The sequence below is a fragment of the Anopheles cruzii genome, chromosome 2, assembly GCF_943734635.1.
Source record: "Anopheles cruzii chromosome 2, idAnoCruzAS_RS32_06, whole genome shotgun sequence".
In the NCBI taxonomy this organism is placed as follows: domain Eukaryota; kingdom Metazoa; phylum Arthropoda; class Insecta; order Diptera; family Culicidae; genus Anopheles; species Anopheles cruzii.
This window is the reverse complement of record NC_069144.1, coordinates 33659400-33678624: the sequence shown is the minus strand read 5'-3', so window position 1 is coordinate 33678624 and position 19225 is coordinate 33659400. Positions and strand designations below refer to the sequence as shown.

At 39.9% G+C, this 19225-nt stretch overlaps 2 protein-coding genes across 3 annotated transcripts in view; one reads left to right on the top strand and one right to left on the bottom strand.

Moving 5' to 3' along the window:
• Positions 1 to 19225, bottom strand: part of LOC128278906 (protein furry) — a 58645-nt gene that overhangs the window by 13533 nt on the left and 25887 nt on the right. Inside the window, exons 11-13 of the mRNA XM_053017631.1 lie at positions 16952 to 17112; positions 5136 to 5255; positions 2334 to 2467 (exon numbers count right to left, since the gene is read on the bottom strand). Of these exons, the coding sequence (XP_052873591.1) occupies positions 2334 to 2467; positions 5136 to 5255; positions 16952 to 17112 (415 nt within the window). The remainder of the gene's footprint in view (positions 1 to 2333; positions 2468 to 5135; positions 5256 to 16951; positions 17113 to 19225) is intronic.
• Positions 12316 to 13790, top strand: LOC128267378 (scoloptoxin SSD976-like). Of its 2 annotated transcripts, XM_053004201.1 has the most exons (4): positions 12316 to 12773; positions 12922 to 13160; positions 13279 to 13442; positions 13522 to 13790. In XM_053004201.1, exons 1-4 carry the CDS (start codon positions 12393 to 12395, stop codon positions 13575 to 13577), a joined length of 840 nt encoding a protein of 279 aa, XP_052860161.1. In that variant the 5' UTR covers positions 12316 to 12392; the 3' UTR covers positions 13578 to 13790. The 2 variants fall into 2 exon arrangements, with proteins under 2 accessions (XP_052860161.1, XP_052860160.1); XM_053004200.1 differs by having other exon boundaries at positions 13279 to 13790.

The window sequence follows — 19225 nt, the reverse complement described above, 5'->3', positions numbered from 1 at the left end:
CGAAACGGTATGAGGAGTTAAAAGACTCGTGTACAAGGGTCACTATTTATATTTCGGGAATAGGAACAAAAACAAATAGTGAAGCTGCGAATATATTTTTATTGTTTTTCAAAGTACTCGCCACGATGATCGATACACTTTTGCATGCGCTTAAACCAATGTTCAAAGCATTTATTCCATTCCGAATGAGGTATCTCCAAAACATGATTTTTGAACGCTTCAAGAGCTTCTTCGGGCGATGAAAATCGTTGACCACGCAGTTTATTCTTCACGGATGGGAACAAAAAGAAATCATTGGGTGCCAAATCAGGGCTGTACGGCGGATGACCCATCAATTCGATGTTTTCAGTGCTCAAATAGTCTCTTGTTTGAGCCGATGTGTGAGAGCTGGCATTGTCATGATGAAGAACAATCCGACGTCTCTTGTTTGTTTTCCTTATTTCACCGAAGATTTCTGGCAAACAGATGGTTGTGTACCACTCAGAATTTACTGTTCTACGATCCTCTAGAGACACTGTTGCAATATTACCAGTTTTTCCGAAGAAACAGGCCACCATTTTCTTTGAAGTGCTTCGTGTGCGAACAACTTTTGTTGGATTTGGTTCATCTTGGAACACCCATACAGTCGACTGCTGCTTACTTTCGGGCTCATACGAATATATCCAAGATTCGTCACCTATCACGATTTTATAAACGTCTTTTGAAGCACCGCGATTGTATTTCTGAAGCATTTCTTTGCACCAATCGACACGAGCCTTTTTTTGAGCGATTGTCAAATTATGTGGGATCCAACGTGAACATAATTTTCGCACAGCTAAGTGTTCATGTAAAATCGCATATATGCTGGTGGAACTAATGCTTAGGGATGCCTCAATCTCACAATAGGTTACATGACGATCTTGCTTAATCATTTCGTGCACAGCATCGATGTTTTCTGGCACTACAGTCGATTTTGGACGACCTTCACGAAACTCGTCGGACAGCGAACTACGACCACGATTGAATTCACTATACCAGCGATACACAGTGGTTTTTGATGGAGCTTCATCGCCAAAAGTCAAATTAAGTTGATTGACGCACTCTTGTTGTAATAATCCACGTCGAAAGTCGTAAAAAATCATCGCTCGAAAATGTTCACGATTCAGTTCCATTTTTTTGCCGAGACGAAACTTTCAACTAAATATAAAATAAACAAATAGCGTCCGTATGACAAAATGTTCTGAGTACGTATGTCGTCCAAAATGTCAAACTTTACGATGGAACCATCAGATGGACTCACATGACATCAGTGTTGCCAATTCCCGAAATATAAATAGTGACCTTCGTATTATCTGCGTTTAGCACTGATATCCGCTCGCGCATGCGGTAATGATTCACTTCACTTGTTTTCTCCTGCGACTCGTCTTAGCCGATCGATTTGCTCCCTTTTTATCTGGCCGATTTCTCGGTCGGAGTGGTCACTTGAGCGGCGTAGATCTTGCGAGCGTCGCGAACGTGGCGCTCAGCTGGGTCGCTCAATCGGGAGTCGCTCGATAGCGAGTCGCTGGTGTTACATTTGTAACAGTCTCCTCTTCTCCTCATTGTATCTTCATAAGGAAAATGATTAAGCTGACAAAAATTCTCGTAGATAAAACATCAAATCAAAAACATCAAAAACCTAACGGTTTGACTGTATCTTGAACCAGTTTAGTTTGGGTAGCCAAGTTACCGCACCATGTCTTCTGACCAGTCCTAGCCATTTTTTTGATCAACACCTGGGTCAAACTGATCATTTCTTGTCAGTAGCGATTAAATTATCTGTCTCACCAGGTTTTCAGGAGCATATGGTACACCACACCTTTCGGGGTCCATCAGAAAGTCCTTTTCTGAATTCCTCCGATGCTTTTTGCTCGTTAAGTCAAAGTCGCCATTTTTAAATTTTTTAAAACACTCAAAGTCCTGCAATCTTCTAATCGTAAGCTTTGACAAGCATTTTTTGCGATTCTGTACCAGTTTTCATAAGCAAATAGCAGAAAAACATTGATCCCCGCGAAACATCATTTTCAGGCACAAAAGTCTTTTCACTATTCAAACATAAGACATGGCAATGGACATGGACTTTTCAATGATAAGTTGCAAACAATTTTTTTAAATCTCAATCGTTATGTTGCCAAAAGAGTATAATAAGGAGGAAAAATTTGACAGCTAGAGGCAATTTTTACACAATCCGATCTCATACTGCTGGTTAATTTAATATTTCATTTCTAAACTGATTGTATCGGCCCATTTGAAGGAACAATTAGTTAGACTTAGTCAGATTAGCCAAAAGTAAACATGGCTGGGTCAGTACTTACCATGATATATGATAAGGGTGTTGCTGGCGGTAGACTTGAAGCCACGAGTTCCACATTCTCCAGCCACGGTAGTAGGCATTGGAGCAACAGCGCACGTGCCTCAGCGCGAGCTGTCTGGAATCGCGAGGTAATTTCTAAGCAGTAAATACAAAAATAAGACATCACAGTATTGCTTTCATTATTGCAATTTGATGCTTGAAGCACCAAATTTGCGCAATTTGTTTCAATATATCATATTCTATATCTATTTTTTTACAATAAACCAGCGGCAGAGGCTGCAGAACAGAATCATGAGACTAATTTTGAGTTGTGGCCGGTAAACTTGATCTATTGTCATGTTAGATATTCTACAGTGGAAGCCGTACCAAACCTTTGATTTTGTGGAGCAATACTTAGTGTGTTCAAAAATGTCTGACAATTTTGTATTTACTCGGGCAACGTATATCCTATTTTCAATTTTTTTATGGTGTTATGTTGCTACATACGAGGGGTGTTCGAAAATATTTGGGACATTTGAATTTCCGCGGGCTACGTATATCCGATTTTCGTTTTGCTACACATGTCAGTGACCTCTGGTGAAAATTTCGGCCATTTTGAATAACCACTTAATTTTTGACAGCTGTTTTGCTTCGGCGTGTTTTGGCTTATCGTCGATTTTTGTGTACTTCAAAACTAATTGACCACGAAGAGGTAATTAAAGTTTTGAAATTAGGAAAAGGTCACAGGGGGCCAGATCTGGAGAATACGGTGGCTTTGGCATCATTAGAGTGCTGTTTTGGTCAAAAATTCGCGCAGAAGCTACGATCTGTGCGCAGGGGTGCCACAGTCAATTTGTGGTTTCCCACAAATCCGGACAATTGTGACGGAAAAAAACGAAAATCGGATATGCGTAGCCCGCGGAAATTCAAAAGTCACAAAAATTTTTAAACACCCCTCGTATGTCAGTGACTTATGGTGAAAAGTTCGGCCATTTTGAGTAATCAGTTAATTTTTGACAACTGTTTTGCTTGGATAAGATTTGGCTCATCGTCGATTTTCCATCATCGACCATAAGTGAGTGACATGAGTAGCAACCTAACGCCACAAAAAATCGAAAATCGAATATACGTAGCCCGCGTAAATGCAAAATTGTCAGAACTTTTTGAACACACCTCGTACATGTCGAGACTGTGCTTGTCATGCACTGATTATGATGATAAGATAAAAAATTAATTGATAAAAACCAAAAACAAAATAATCAAAAAGATTACATAGATTTCAGAGACGCGCGTGTTAATGAGGGAGTGGTCGGCATTCTACAGGGTGGTCAAATAAGCGTTCTGTTTTTTATTTGGTTATAAAATTAAAACGACTAAATATTTTTCGATGCCCTAACATTGAATTGAAAAGTTGATCATCAAATGTATATGTGAAAAACAATTCCGCTCAAATACCCCCCACGATTGGTTAGGCAGTAGCCCATTCGGTGCACCCAATTTTTGAGCACTTTTTCGGCTGTCTGTGTTCCTTCTTTGGCAACAGCAATTTGAATTTCGGTCTTGAGGCCGTCAATAGTTGCTGGTTTGTTCGCACAACATTTATGTTTCATCGCAGCCCAAAGATAATAGTCCAATGGTGTTAAATCACAACTTTTTGGAGGCCAATTCACAACACCATTTTTGCTAATTATTCGCTGTCCGAAGATGCGGTGCAAAATATCGATTGTGGCTTTCGCTGTGTAGCCAAATATCGGCTTAAGTTCTCGCAAGTTTTTTTTCATCACAACAGATAAGCGAAACCGTTAGATAAAAATAGGAATATTAGGGATGAAGTAGAAAATTATATAAGAACAAAACAATAGAAAATATACCAGTCTTGTCCTAACAGCCGAACCGTGCGTTTCGATCTGCGTTTCACATCGAAAGAAACATAACTTAAATGCTATTCGAACAAGCCAGCAATTGTTGACGATGTCACGACCGAAATTCAAATCGCCATTGCCGAGATAGGACCACAGACAGCTCGAAAATGTAATCAAAAATAGGTCGATCGAATGGGCTACTACTAAGCCAGCCGCGGTTCGAGTCCCGGAACCGATTGTCGACGCAGCCGGTCATGGTTTCGATTTCCGATACCGGCGTGACAGGGGGGTTGGCGCGGGGCTAACAACCCCGCCCGTAAAAACGATCCGTTACGAATAGCACCAGAGATTTTAACATTGTCTCTGGTGCAGGCCAAGACCGCTCAGCGGTTGTAGCGCCAAATAAGAAGAAGAAGAAGCAAGCCGTGGTGGATATTTTGCAGATTTTTGTTTTTAAATTGAAGAATAAATCTTTAAAATAAATGTGCAAGCTTCGAAAGATATTAAGCCGTTTCTATTTTATAACCAAATGGAAAAAATACGTTTCGTGGACTAGCCTGCCATTTTCTGCTCCCGAAATTGGAATATACTTGTGCTTTTGCTACTATCTATCTTTGGCCACGTTTGCACGAGCCTTTATTTGGCATTCACTTTGTTGGTAAAAAGCCGACTGACTAGAGCGAGTGCGGGATCGCGACTATCAGAACTCTCGCTCCTCCTTTACACACGTATACTACACCTATATAACCGCGGCTTGGGGGGACCGCTGCATATCTATTCCCTCTGAAATTTTGAATACATGTTGAGAAGTTGACAAGGATTTTCAATCAGAGACACAGCACCAACAAAGAAGCAATATTTAATTCCTAAGATTAATACTGTTGGAACGCATGTGTCACATGTGCATTGTATAATTACCAATAGGAAAAAAATTCTTAAATTCTTTCCATTTTTATATTTACCCGAAAACATCGACATAGTCAACTCCGGGCGAAGGCGTGCTATCTGACGGGAGAGATACATTTGCGAACGACTGTAAGCACCACTTAGCACAGCGTCGAGCGTACCTATTTTTTCCGATTCTGCAATAAAAGCAAAAGTTATGAAAGTATTAGTATTAGTAGTATTACAAATGTAACGCCAGCAGCTTCGGAATGACGCGCGATTGGGGTCATCACGAGACCCACCCCCGAAAAGGTTTCCGGTGAGCACTCCGGTGGGTGCTCCAACTGAGAACCTTTTGCGCTATAGAAAGGAGGCCAAATCGGGCGGTGATTGAGTTGGAGCATTAACACTTGCGCGAGTGGAACGAACGATCTAAGTGTAAACGATCAGAGGCACAGAGAAGAAAACGAGTTTTTTTAATTTCCGCCGCTACCGAAACCAAGCGGAGTTCATCAACCTCAGATACCTTTGTTTCTTTCTAGTTGCATTCGCAACAAGTAGTATGTTACAACTAAGCTGCTACTCATTAACATTATATAACGATAAAAAAACAACAAAATAACTTTTGCAATTAATTAGGTTCTAGATACATCGCATAAAAACAACATTACAAGCGTGTCATAGAAAATGTCGATGTTGAACAACACGAAAAACAGCAGGAAAACCGAAAAACCAAATGTGAAGTTCCGCTCGCCAGGTACAAAAGGAAATCATTTCTCCATCATATTGTGATTGGGGATAGAAAGTGGATTCATTTCAAGAATCCTATAAAGAAAGAATCATGGGTTAGTCTGGGAAAACCATCAGCTTCGACAGATCCGAACCCAGATCGATTCTGCAAAAAGACCAGGGATGGGACCAGAAAGGTGTTGTGTACCACAAGCTTCTAAAACCTGGTGTAATACCGATCGCTACTGACAACAAATGGTAAATTTGAACCATGCATGCACTGATAAGCTGAGCGGAACAGCATCAAATTTACTTCTTATTCTCCGACTTATTTTGTTCTATTGCGACCATTTACTCGCATTACACTCTTCTTATATTGGGTTGGGGAAAAAGTAATCCATTATTTTCTCGGTAGATGGTTTTAGTGATCGATATCTCGTGAAGTATCGATCGTACAGTTTCAAGTTTAGGCTCGTTTCAAAGCTGAAACTTCACACTTCAAAAACTGCTATCACTGTTCACTGTGAGTTACAGGGTGTTAACTATAGAAGTCAACTAGAAGAAAATTCAGTGCATTTTACATTTTTTCTTTGAAAAAGGCGAAAACTCAAGCTAGGCCGCTGAAATTGTGCATGGTGTTTATGGTCCCGATACTCTAATAGCTAGCCACGTGAAATTTTGGTTTCGTCGACCCGTTTTACTTATTTTTTATGTTCAAGCCTAGGCAGACACGTCATCGAATATGTCGATAAAATCACAGAAAAAATCAAAGTTGTTCGGCATGTTAGTAGTCAAATCATCGGTCAGGAGCTGAAGATTACCTATCAAATAATTTTAAGCCATTGGCGCAAAGCTGGATTCACAAAGAAGCTCGATGTTTGGGTGTAACATCAATTGAAATCGAAAAACATGATGGATCGAATGGCCATCGGCAAAGTTTTTGCCAAACGGAATGAAATCGAATCATTTCTTAAAGGGATGGGTACTGGGGATGAGGAATGGGATACATATATACGACAATACTGTGTGAAAACGATATTGGGTTAAACGTGGTGAAGCAGCTTAACCGGTGGCCAAACTAGGACTCACGGCCAGGAAGGTACTTCTGGGTGGGACTGGGTTCTTCTGGGAAGGTTCTTCTGGGTTGAAAGGAACCGTTCACTATAATTTTTTTCCGTGTGGCTTAACACTAAATTCAGATCTCTATTTTCAAAAACTGTACCGTTCCAAGCTAGCGATTGGCCAGAAATGGCCAGAATCGGCCAACAGAAGAGGTGTTTTGTTCCATCAGGACAACGAAAGGTAACGCACGACTCGCCAGAAAGTCCGGGAGCTTGGTGGGGAAGTTTTAGTGCATCCGCCGTCTAGTCCGGACCCTGCACCAAGCGATTGACACCTTTTTCGCTCATTACAAAATTTCCTGAATGCTGAAAAACTGAAATCAAGAAAGGATTGTGAAAAAAGATTGGTAGAGTTTTTCGCCAATAACGACCCAGACCAAGACAATTGAGGCATTAGGAACCTATATTTGAAAAGACAACAAATTTTCCAACAAAATGGTGCAAATTTGACGCAAATCGGACCATCCAAACATCTTAAAGTTACAGTTTTAAAGCTCACGCAAAAATAATGGATTTCTTTTTCCCCAACCCAATATTTCGGCCCTGGCGCTCATAAAAACATCACATCGTTCCGGTTCCCACTTCGCTCTTCATCCGGCTCTCCCGCGGCGATGTTCCTGTTGCCAGATATTATAAACAAATAACTGTTTATAGCATCTGTTTATAACACCGCACCTTAATTCGCGTAGCTAATCTGTCAGCCGTTACAACTTTTTGTAACAACACGTGTTCCAACGTAACTCCAATTTATAAATTCCATCCCTGAAGTGATAATCTGGAAGGGTTACAAAATACGCTTCCACAGCTGTTATGACGTCTACATTTGATGAAAAACAATTTTCACGCATGTATTTCTTCAGGTCTGGAAACAGGGGGAAGTCCCTAGGGGTCGTATGTGGTAAATACGGTGGATACTTCAACAATTCAAACATTAATTCCTGGATTTTTGCCATGTTCAAAATACTCTTGACAGGGTGCATTGCCCTGATAAAAGAGGATGTTTTTCTTCTGCAAAGCGGGTTTTTTCACGATTTTTTTTCCTTCTGTTGGACAAAGAAATTTACAACAATAATCCAAATTTATTGTTTTACCAGTTTGCAACTAATCCGCAAGCAAAATTCTATTCGCATCCCATCCGCATCCCTGATCCTACTACCTTTTTGGGAGATTTCTGGACAACGATTTCGTTTCGGACCCGAAGAACCAGATTCACACCACTCCTTAGCCTCTTCTTTTGATTCAGGATCATAGTGATAGATCCAAATCTTATGCATAGTGATGATTCAATGCACAAAATTTACTTTATCCTTTCGAAACAGATCGAAATATTGACGAGAAAGTTGCATTCGAATGCGCTTTTGTGTCATTTTTGGCGAATGATGCACCTATTTTGCACACAGCTTTCTGAAACCCAATACTTCAGTCAAAATATTGGTTATACTGCTCAAAGAGATGGCTATGCTTTCAATTCTCTCTTTCAGTGTATTATTGTACGATTTTAGGTGTTGTGTCTGTTTTTGGATGTTTTTGATGTACGACCACGTTTAAACTCAGAAAACCCCTTTCAATGTACTAATTGAAGGCGAAGAGACCTTATACACTTTTGTCAACATTTGTCAACAACACCTTTTTTTGTCCCGTCCCGGGATGATGCTATGTCTGTTGCCGATGCTATCTGGGACATTCTCTTTGATATCCTGGACTTTGATGGCATTGAGGTGGGGCCTCAATTGGTACTTGACGCCATCTGTAAATTGAAGCAATCGTTCAGCCCGGGTCCGGACGGCATACCTGCCAGCATACTAAAAAGCTGTGGCCATGCTATTTCACCGCTACTATCGCACCTGTTTAATGTAACCCGTCAGCTTGGAAGATTTCTTGGATGACTCCCATCCCTAAAAAAGGTGATTTGCATGATGCGGCGAATTACCGCGGGATCTCTTCGATTGATGCATGCGCCAAAGTCTTTGAGATCATCGTTCATGAAGCATTACTACGGCGCACTAAACAGATCATCTCACCGCTCCAACATGGTTTCGTACCTAGCCGCTCTACCAGCACGATTCTCATGGAGTTCTCCAGCTACATCCGACGTAATCTGGACAATGGCTGCCAGGTTGATGCCATCTACACCGACTTCAAGGCCACCTTCGACATCGTCCCCCATGACATATTGCTAGCAAAATTGACAAAAATGGGTTGCGCACCACTAATGGTTTGCTGGTTACGCTCGTATCTAGTCACTCGGTGTTATCGTGTTAAATTTAAGGATCTGTTGTCTCGTCCGTTTGTTACGACCTCAGGAGTACCGCAGGGCAGCGTCTTAGGTCCTTTGTTGTTTAACTTATACCTTAATGATTTGGAGTCAGTGGTGTCCTCGTGTCATCTTTTATGCTATGCTGACGACGTTAGTATTTACAGTAGCATTAGGCAAACAAACGACTGTGACAATTTACAAACGGAACTTAACTATGTATGGGCATGGTATTGTCGAAATGGTCTCTCGCTCTGTATACCAAAATGCCAAACTATTAGTTTTTGTCGATCGCGGACCCCCGTTCTACGAACATATACGCTAGGTGATAACGCTATTGCGAGGTTGAATCAAGTTAGGGATCTCGGTATTATTCTTGACGACAAACTCACTTTTAACGACCACTTAGATTCCCTCATTTCTAGAACAAACCGATTATTAGGTCTGGTAGTATGACCCGCGACTTCCAGGATCCGGTTTGTCTCAAATCTGTGTACTGCGGTATTGTCCGTTCAGTCCTTGAGTATGCCTGTGTTGTTTGGAGTCCTTATGTCGATATATACATGTCCCGTCTGGAACGTATACAGCGCAGCTTCACCCGGTATGGTATTCTCCGCTTACCCTGGTATACCAGAGACACTATCCCTAACTATAACACGCGCTGTCTACTGTTGGGCCTTGAACCATTATGCTCCAGGCGGGCCACTGCTCAGTGCTGTTTCGTTGCGGGACTGTTGAATAACACGATCGATTCCCCGTCGCTATTACGCCAACTAAATCTATCAGTCCCAGCTCGCTTGCTGCGCTCTACTCCGGGTCTCGAAGTCGTGTTGCGGAAAACTCGGTCTGGGATGTTTGAGCCGCTGACATTCGCCATCAGACAGTTTAATGCCAATTATAAATATTTTGACTATCAGAACTCTATATCCAGTTTTCGTCAACGTCTCCGTATGTCAGTGATCGATGTTTGTAAGCCTTAAATAATTGTTTGTACTCGCCCCAGCTCAGGGTTATAATATAAGATAAATGTTTGTAAACAGATCTTAAGTAACCTGCGCTTGATTAAGTTTCATACTCGTCAAGCTGGAAATAAACAATTACAATTACAACATTCGTTAATGAATTTCCTTTGCTAAAAGCAAAGGACACTTCCAAAGCCAAAAGGAACCTTCCCAAAACTAAAAATTCAATCATTGTACAATACTTAATTTTTACATTCTAAAAAAATCCTGTGACATGTCGATACTAAATGGCTTGTAAACAAAGAATAAAGTGACCGATTGAAATGAAAATTCACATACGTTCATATGAAGAGTGTGCCAAAATAACAAAAAAAATTAGGCTCGTAGCCTCTGTTACCGACCATACGAACTTATTGAAGAGCTTAGAAGAAGAGGTAGCTTTGCTCCATGATAATGCGTAATGCGTAACTTGTATCTTGAACCGGTTTTGTTTTATATCCAGAATTATTAACGAATATTGAATGTGTATAAGGACTCTTTTCCTTCAATTAGCGGGTTTCTGAGTTTAAACGCGGTCGTAGAAGCTTTCAAGATGGTCCATGTCAAAAACATAAAAAACAGACACTGTTAGAAAATCTCGGTTTTCTAACAGGACTTTGACTTTGCCCCGAATTGCACCGATAACTTCGTAATTGCTGGTATGCCCAAGCCTTGCGAGACCAAAAATTTACTTTATTTAAATTTACCAGGTTTCGGTCGCAAAAGCCCCTCGTAAACCACGCCATGTTTGCGGCCTGTCACCACGGCACGTTACCCTGACGCGTTACGCGTTTCTCATGTTTCAAACTACCGAAAGTTACGAACACGTTTTATTTAGTAACAGACACAACACCTGAAATCGTAAAACAATGCAGAATATCGTATTAGAAAATCGTCGGATCACTTGAAGAGATGTAGTATAAGGCCTAGCCATCTCATTGAGGAGTACAACCAATAGCTTGACTGAAGTTTTGGATTCGAGAAAGCTGTTTGCAAAATGGGTGCCGCATTCGCTAAAAAAGCATTCGAATACATCTTTCTTGACAACATTTAAAGCGTTTTCGATAGGATAAAAGGATACGATAATAAAGCGGATTTTGTGCATTGAATCATCACCGTGGATGAGACTTGGATGATGATCCTGAATCAAAACAAGTGGCTAAAGAGTGGTGAAGTGGGTTTTTCGGGTCCGAAACGAGTTCGTGTCAAGAAATCGCCCAAGGTGCAAGCATCAATTTTTGCGATTTGAATGGAATTTTGTTACCGGATTGCTTGCAAACTGGTAAAACAATAACTTTCGAATATTGTTGTTACATTTAAGACCTACTGAAAGTGAAAGTTCGTGAAAAAAGACCCGGTTTGCAAACGAAAAACATCCTCTTTCACAAGAGCATTTAGAAAATGGCAAAAATTCATGTATTAAAGTTCGAATTGTTAGAGTATCCGCCGTATTCACTAGATTTGGCCCCTGGCGACATCCATCTGTTTTCAAACCAAAAAAAATCGTGCCCGTAAAGCGTTTTTCATCAAATGATGACGTCATAACAGCTAAAAAATAAATGATCGATTGAAATGAAAATTCACATACGTTCATATGAAGAGAGCACCAATATGAGCAAAAAAATAGAGCTCGTATTAGCGACGCCCTATGCTATCGAACGTCAAAACTTAATGATCACCCTAGTATAGATTGTTAAGACAGATGTAATACTCAATTCAAATTAATTTCAAATAAAAGAACAAAACAACTGAGACTGCTTTTACTCTCGTATGTATCACGAATTTTACCACGAAACTACCTTAACGAAGTTATGAATTGAAGAGAATTCTCCCTACATTGTCCATCTAACACCAAATCAACAACTTCAACCACTTCTCGTAAACTAAAACAACAATCTCATTTACACGTAGTGAAAGCCTCTGGCATGATAAAGCTTTTTTTGTTCTGAAATTTTCTTTCAGGTTACTGAAACGTTGCTATCGTCTGTAACATTTTATGGTCTGTAAATGCGACATATTATTGATGATATGCGGCGAGTTTAAGTAGTAGTAAAGCAATAAATCTTCCTTAGACACGATTGGCCTATAACACTAAACACACTGTATATAAGTTGGGCACTTCTCACCATATTCAAAATCACGACAAGGAAAAGCAGTCCAACCTTCTCAAAGTATTTTCAGTGTGCTAAGGTAACTGTTGTAGAAAACACAGCTGAAAGTGAGCTTAAAATGATTGGAAGATTCATAAGAGGGAGCAGGAAAGTTCAGCCGCTGTTACACATCGTTTCATTAGTGCAAAGTTTTTGGACGATATTGGTTATTTCCTGGCACTTCAGTGCAGCTCATGGATCGAAACGAACAACCGCTCTACAGTTCAACTCGCTAGATTACTGTGACACGAACTATTGTCCTCGGGGTAAAACCAATGTCGGGTGTAGTTGTAACTTCAACGAGTCATTCGGTTTAGGATGTATAGACAAAAATCCTACACTTCACAGACTGTCGTATACGCAGTGTCAACAGATAGTACACAAGCATAACAGTATGAGAAATAATTTGGCTTGTGGTAATGTGAATCGCTTTGCACCAGCTGAACGGATGGTAGCACTGGTAAGAAGCACCAACACCAAGAAGACTGTAAACCTGACCAAACCATTAATATGAAACCTGGCACCAACAATATTGAAACAAAAAGAATATAGTTTGCTTTCTTCTTTTTCCTTTCTTATTCCCACACTCGGATACGGAAACTCGACAGCGCTGGGACGACGAGTTGCAGGTATTAGCGGAGTGCAACGTGAAAAACTGCACGTACGCACACGATCAGTGCAGAAGCACAGAACGATTTCGATTCGCTGGCCAAAACATTGCAAAACGCACTGTATGTGGAAGGAAGCTTCATTTCGAGGATGTAGTTATCAAGTCACTTAACGCTTGGTTCGACGAATTCCGTGACACAACGCCAGAAATGTTGAATACGTACCCGGAACACACGTTGTAAGTACCGCAAATGTAGCATTAATTCTTCAATGGTGTCTGCTACCACACCGCGTTTTGATTTCACTAATAAGTAGTAATAATTAGAGTAATAGTAAATTAAAACTGTTTCAAACAGAAAACCAATAGGCCACTTCACAGCAATGGTTAACGATAATGCGTACTTTTTGGGTTGTGCCCTATTATCGTATGACGTCCGTATCGATGTCTACTACAACGAAACCGGCGAGGATTGTCGTGCGTATTATTTCGTCTGCAATTATTCATTCAACAATTTGAAAGGTAAACCAACGTACAGCAGTGGCAAGAAGGCAAGCAGGTGTCGGTCACACAAAAGCAAACAACACCCTTGTCTCTGCAGCGATCACGAACCCTACACAACGCTCGTGGATTGGGATGATAGCTCTATTTAAATAGATGACATATGCTCAAACATCTGCTGTCTTCAGACGCTTTGGTACCAGAGAAATGAAACTAACATACTACCGCTGATGTTATTGACATTTGAAGTAAAGACTTCTTGGGAAATAAAAGATTTCATAATTGCATTTTTCTTGAAACTCATTTCCACCTCGGTGGCTATGCTAATAAGTATATTTATGTTATGCGAACAAACCAGCAACTATTGACAACCTCTTCGAATCGAAAATGTACTCATAAATAGGTCGACCGAATGGGCTACTGCCAAGCCAATCGTGGTGAACATTTGACCAAAATTGTTTGACATAAAAAACCTTTAAGAATCAACCTTTCAAATAAAAGTTCAAGTATAAAAAAATATTAAGCCGTTTTTGTTTTATATCCAAATGAAAAAGTGCACGCATTATCTATCAACCTGTATTAGGTAGTCTAAAAAAACCATTATTTTCACGGTAGATGCGGTAGTGATCGATGTCTAGTGAAGTATCGATCGTACAGTTTCAAGTTTGGGCTCGTTTTAAAGCTGATACTTTCCACTTAAAAAAATGCTTTCATTGTTTTTTGTTTGTTCTATTCGTTTGTGAGTTATAGGGTGTTAACAATGAAGGTCGACAAAGAAAAAATTCGGTACATTTTACAGTTTTTCTTTGAAAAAGCCGAAAACTCAAGCTAGGCCACCGTAATTGTGCATGGTGTTTATGCTGCCGATACTCTAACAGCTAGTTAGGTGCAATTTTGGTTCTGTCGACCCGTTTAAGTTATTTTCGATGTTTTAAGTTGCACCTCGCACAGGCAGACGCGCTGTTGAAAATGTCTATAAACTCAAAGAAATAATCAAAATTGATCAGCATTTCAGTAATCAGAGCATCGACCAGGACTTAAGGATTAACAGTTTTTTGCCATTTGCGCAAAGCTGGATTCACAAAGAAGCTCGATGTTTGGGCGTCACCCTATTTACTCCAAAAAACATGATGGCTCGAATTTCCATCGGCGAAGTTTTGGCCAAACGGAACGAAATCGACCCATTTCTTAAACGGATGGCTACTGGGGATGAGAAATGGGATACATACGACAATACTGTGTGAAAATGATGGTGGTCTAAGCGTGGTGAAGCAGCTTAACCGGTGGTCAAACCAGAACTCACGGCCAGGAAGATTCAACTGGGTGGTGGGTGGGACTTAAGAGGAATCGTTTATTATGAGTTGCTTCCGTGTAGCCAAACACAAAATTCAGATCTCTACTGTCAACAACTGCACTGTTCGAAGCTAGTAATTGACCAAAAACGACCAGAATCGGCCAACGGAAGAGATGTTGTGTTCCACCAGAACAACGAAATGTCATGCACGTCTTTGGTGACTCGGCAGAAAGTCCGGGAGCGTCCGGCAGAAAGTCCGGGGTTGGGATGTTTTAATGCATCCACCGTATAGTCTGAACCTAGCACCAAGCGACTGACAGCTTTTTCGCGCATTACAAAATTTCCTGAGTGATGAAAAACTGAGATCAAAAAAGAATTGTGAAAATGGATTGCTCGAGTTTTTTGTCACCAATCCTAAACCATGATAGAAGTATTAGTCAATCCTGTAAAACCAATGTACCAAACCAAATGTAAACCGATAACTAAAGAACCCGGAGAATAAAAATCACTCTCGATTTGCTAACGAGCAGTCAACACGTGCTTTCGAGCACAACCCATAATTATATAGATTGTTAAATAGTAATGTTAAATGAGTAAATATTTTCAAGCAAGAAGGGCAATTTGTTTCATATGCGTCAAACTTAAAATTTGATATACAGATATATTGGGTGAAGTAAAAAGTTTCCGCCGATTTTCCGCTAAATGGAGTTGGCGTACACTTAATTCGGTAACCACTCGTCGCATCAGGTAATGCGTTATGTGCGTTTGACAGGTGACACTCAGAGCTACATTTTTGTCAACAAGAGTTTTGCTATCAACAACGTAGTTTAAAAGTTACAGCGCCTACAAAATTAATGGAAATAAGGAAGAAATTCGCTATATTCTCAAATATTATTTCAAAAAAGGGAAGAATGCGTCGCAAGCATCTAAAAAAAAATGTGCAGTTTATGGTGAGGATGCTGTTGCAGAAAGATCAGCTCGTGAATGATTTGCTGGTTTCCGTAATAGAAATTTCGATGTCAAAGATGCATCTCGCTCCGGTCGACCGAATACCGAAAAAGTCGATGAAATTATGGAAAGGATTGAGCAAGACCGGCATGTTAGCAGCTATACCATTGCTGGCGAGTTAGGCATCGCCCAGAGAACAGTTTGAAACCATTTGAAAAAGGCTGGATACAAAAAGAAGCTCGATGTTTGGGTGGCACATGAATTGACGGGGAAAAATTTAATGGGCCGAATTTCCATCTGCGAGTTTCTGCTGAAACGTAACGAAATCGACTCATTACTGAAACGACTAATTACTGCTGATGAAAAATGGATCTCGTACGACAATAATATGCGAAAATCATCGTGGTCGAAGATTGGGTGAGGGGGTGAACCCTCTCAAACTGTGGCTGATGCTGTGTGGGTGGTGGAATTATGAGGGCGTGGTCCATTTTGAGGTGCTGAAATGTGGCCAGACGATTGATTCGGCTCTCTACTGTCAACAATTAACGAGATTGAGCCAAGCAATTCCAAAAAAGTATCCAGCATTGATCAACAGAAAAGGCGATGCGTTTCAACATGAAAATGCCAGGCTACACACATCTTTGATGACCATGTACAAATTGGCTGGGAAATTTTAATGCATCCACCATATAGCCCTGACCTTGCACCATCAGATTACCATCTGTTCAGATCTCTGCAAAATCATCTTAATAGCCGTACGTTAGGGTCAAAAGAAGACTATGAAAAAGAGGTGTCTCATTTTTTTCTTTCTAAACCAGCGAAGTTCTACGCTGATGAAATTATGATGCTACCAGAAAAATGGCAAAAGGTTATCGATCAAAATGGCACATACTTGCTGTTGCGTAAAAATGAGTATCATGGAACGTCCTAGCCGCCGGCACCAGCACACCTGGTGGACTTATTAGAAACTATAGCTAGAACGACGCACGCACATCTAGTATCCTTTGAGAAGATGGAAAAGCGAGAAACGGGCAGTTCGCGACAGACAGTAGAGAAAGAAAGACTTATAATTTTTGAGCTCCACTTTCTACTACCACATTACGGTGTAATAAAAGAGGTTCTAAAATAAAGGTTTTTAGTTTGTCGCTGACTCAAGAGTGAATAAATTTAACACTTGCTTTAATAAAGTTTCTTATAAATAAAAAAAGTGTTTGAATTTGGTTAAAAATCGGCGGAAACTTTTTACTATCGGCGGAAACAATACGAAATCTATTGAAAAGCCACCTACCTCTGTCGTTTTCTGCCTGTAATGGTCCAATGTTCCCAAAAAACCGTTTATCCAGAATCTGCAACAACTGCAGCGCTGTAGAATGCACCTCTACTCTCGGACATCCGGTCATCAGCAGCGTTACATTAATCACCGAAGTATAATGGTCACAGGGATATTCACTACAAATAAAAGCAGCACATATTTGTGTCAAGTAATAACATGGAAAAAATGAGTAAAATAACGAAAACATAGTTTGGGTTTACTACTTAATTCGAAAACTAAAATTTTCTTGGTCTCGGTATAGTAAATGCCTATAGTAGGTGAAATATCAAGTTTCCAAGGATGCAGGATCAAAATCAAGTTATTGATATGGCAAATGAGTGCTAAAGCACAAATGCACAAAGCACAATGGATGGCAAATGAGTGCTAAAGCACTCATTTACCAACCATCGAACCGATTAAAACTCGAACCATCATTCAGCACCTAATTAGGATTTTAAATTGAACCGAAAACTTGAACTTGCAATTGGTTTTGTTAGCAAATATTGTGGTTTAGAAGCATTTAAGAATAGGCTATTATGAACTGATGTATTTTTTGTTAACAATAATCATTTCATGTTGCTCGATTAGTTTTAATATGAAAATTACAATAATCAGGGTGTGCACTACAGCTAGTCTTTTTTTTAATCATATTTTGAAGGAAGACACTGCTGTAGCAATGCTGAATCAACTGTAATCAAAATCGCCTTTTTCACGCCGAATTCACAACACATTTTTTGTTACTTGAAAACCTTGAAATATATACAAATTTATAATATTATAAACTAACAGAAGAAGAATGTCAAAAGGTCATAAAATTGCAATGATAAAAATAGTCAGGATATTTAAAAAATATTGTACAAAGTGAGTGACCAGTTGGCAAAATATTAAAGAAATATGAAACATAAGGTCGTGTTCATCTAATTATAGTATGTAGTACACAACCTTTTCTATCTGCAAATATTTCCCAACAAACACTTCAACCAAAATATATAGTATAAAAAAAAGTAAAACGTCTTTCTATGTATGTCATTTGACGAAATTTATTGGATGCACGATGCACTGGCATTATTTTCCAAAACTTTCCAAACCTAAATAAGTCAATTAAAAACAAATTGTACCACCGGCATGCTGCGTCAAGGTGCTTTGGGATTTTATCTCCAAGACACAACTACATTTATGACGACTTAAACTGTTCTCCTATAAGATTGCTGGATCAACATTCAAAAGTAAATTGGAAAAGTCTAAATAAGCATTGCTAAAAAGTGCTATTGATTATTTTTATTTTTGTATTAGGTCTGCAAATTAACTATTATAGTTCAGTTTTTATTCGACATTTGTCATCAAATTACAACAACAAAACTTATGACTACCTTAACGAAAGGGTTGTCCTTCGTTAGCTACAACTTTCTCCCATCTTTAAGGTGATTCCTCGATTCCGTGTCGATAAAACATCTTATCTTTATCAGCGATCCACTCAGAGACTTATATTTCAAAACTTTAATAAAAAGTGAACCGCTGTGCTGCCAAATCGTTACTCCTGCAACGGACCAAATACTAGTCCGAAAGAGCAATATCTGGTGAATACACCGGGGAGTTAGCAGTTCCCATCCGAAATTTTTTCCGGTTTTTGATTTGTGGTCGAGCGTTGAAAAATCAACTAATCATGTCGTTTTCCCATTCTGGTCGTTTTACGACCAAAGCTTGCTTTAAACGTTTGGGGGTTTTCTTACACTTGGTTTTCGGATGCACGGGAAGAAGGTGAACTTACTCGGTCGGTGGTTGTGACGAGAGAGAACTATGAATGCTCCGCCACAAACGCATCAATTGTTGTCGATAGCGTTGTCCAGCCATAATTGCATTAGGTTTTAAAATCTCGTAGTACACCACACCTTTCATATCCCACCATATGCACAGCATAATCTTTACGCAGTGAATATTTCGCTTTGGTTACGATGGACCTTGTTCACCAGCCTGTACCCAGGCGTTTTTGTATTTGGGATTCTCGTACCAACTCGCCTTTTCATCACCACTAACGATTCGGTACAAGAACCCCTTTCTTTTCAGCTGCGCAAGCAGAAATTCGCAAATGGGTTTCCTTCTTTCAATGTCTCTTTTATTCAATTCATGTGTAACCCATAAAGGCCGGTCCAGACGCTACGATTTGTCTGCGCAGACAAATCGTAGTGTCTGGACAGCGAAATTGAAACGATTTTGGTCGTTGTCGACCATCGACGCAAATCTAGAAAATCT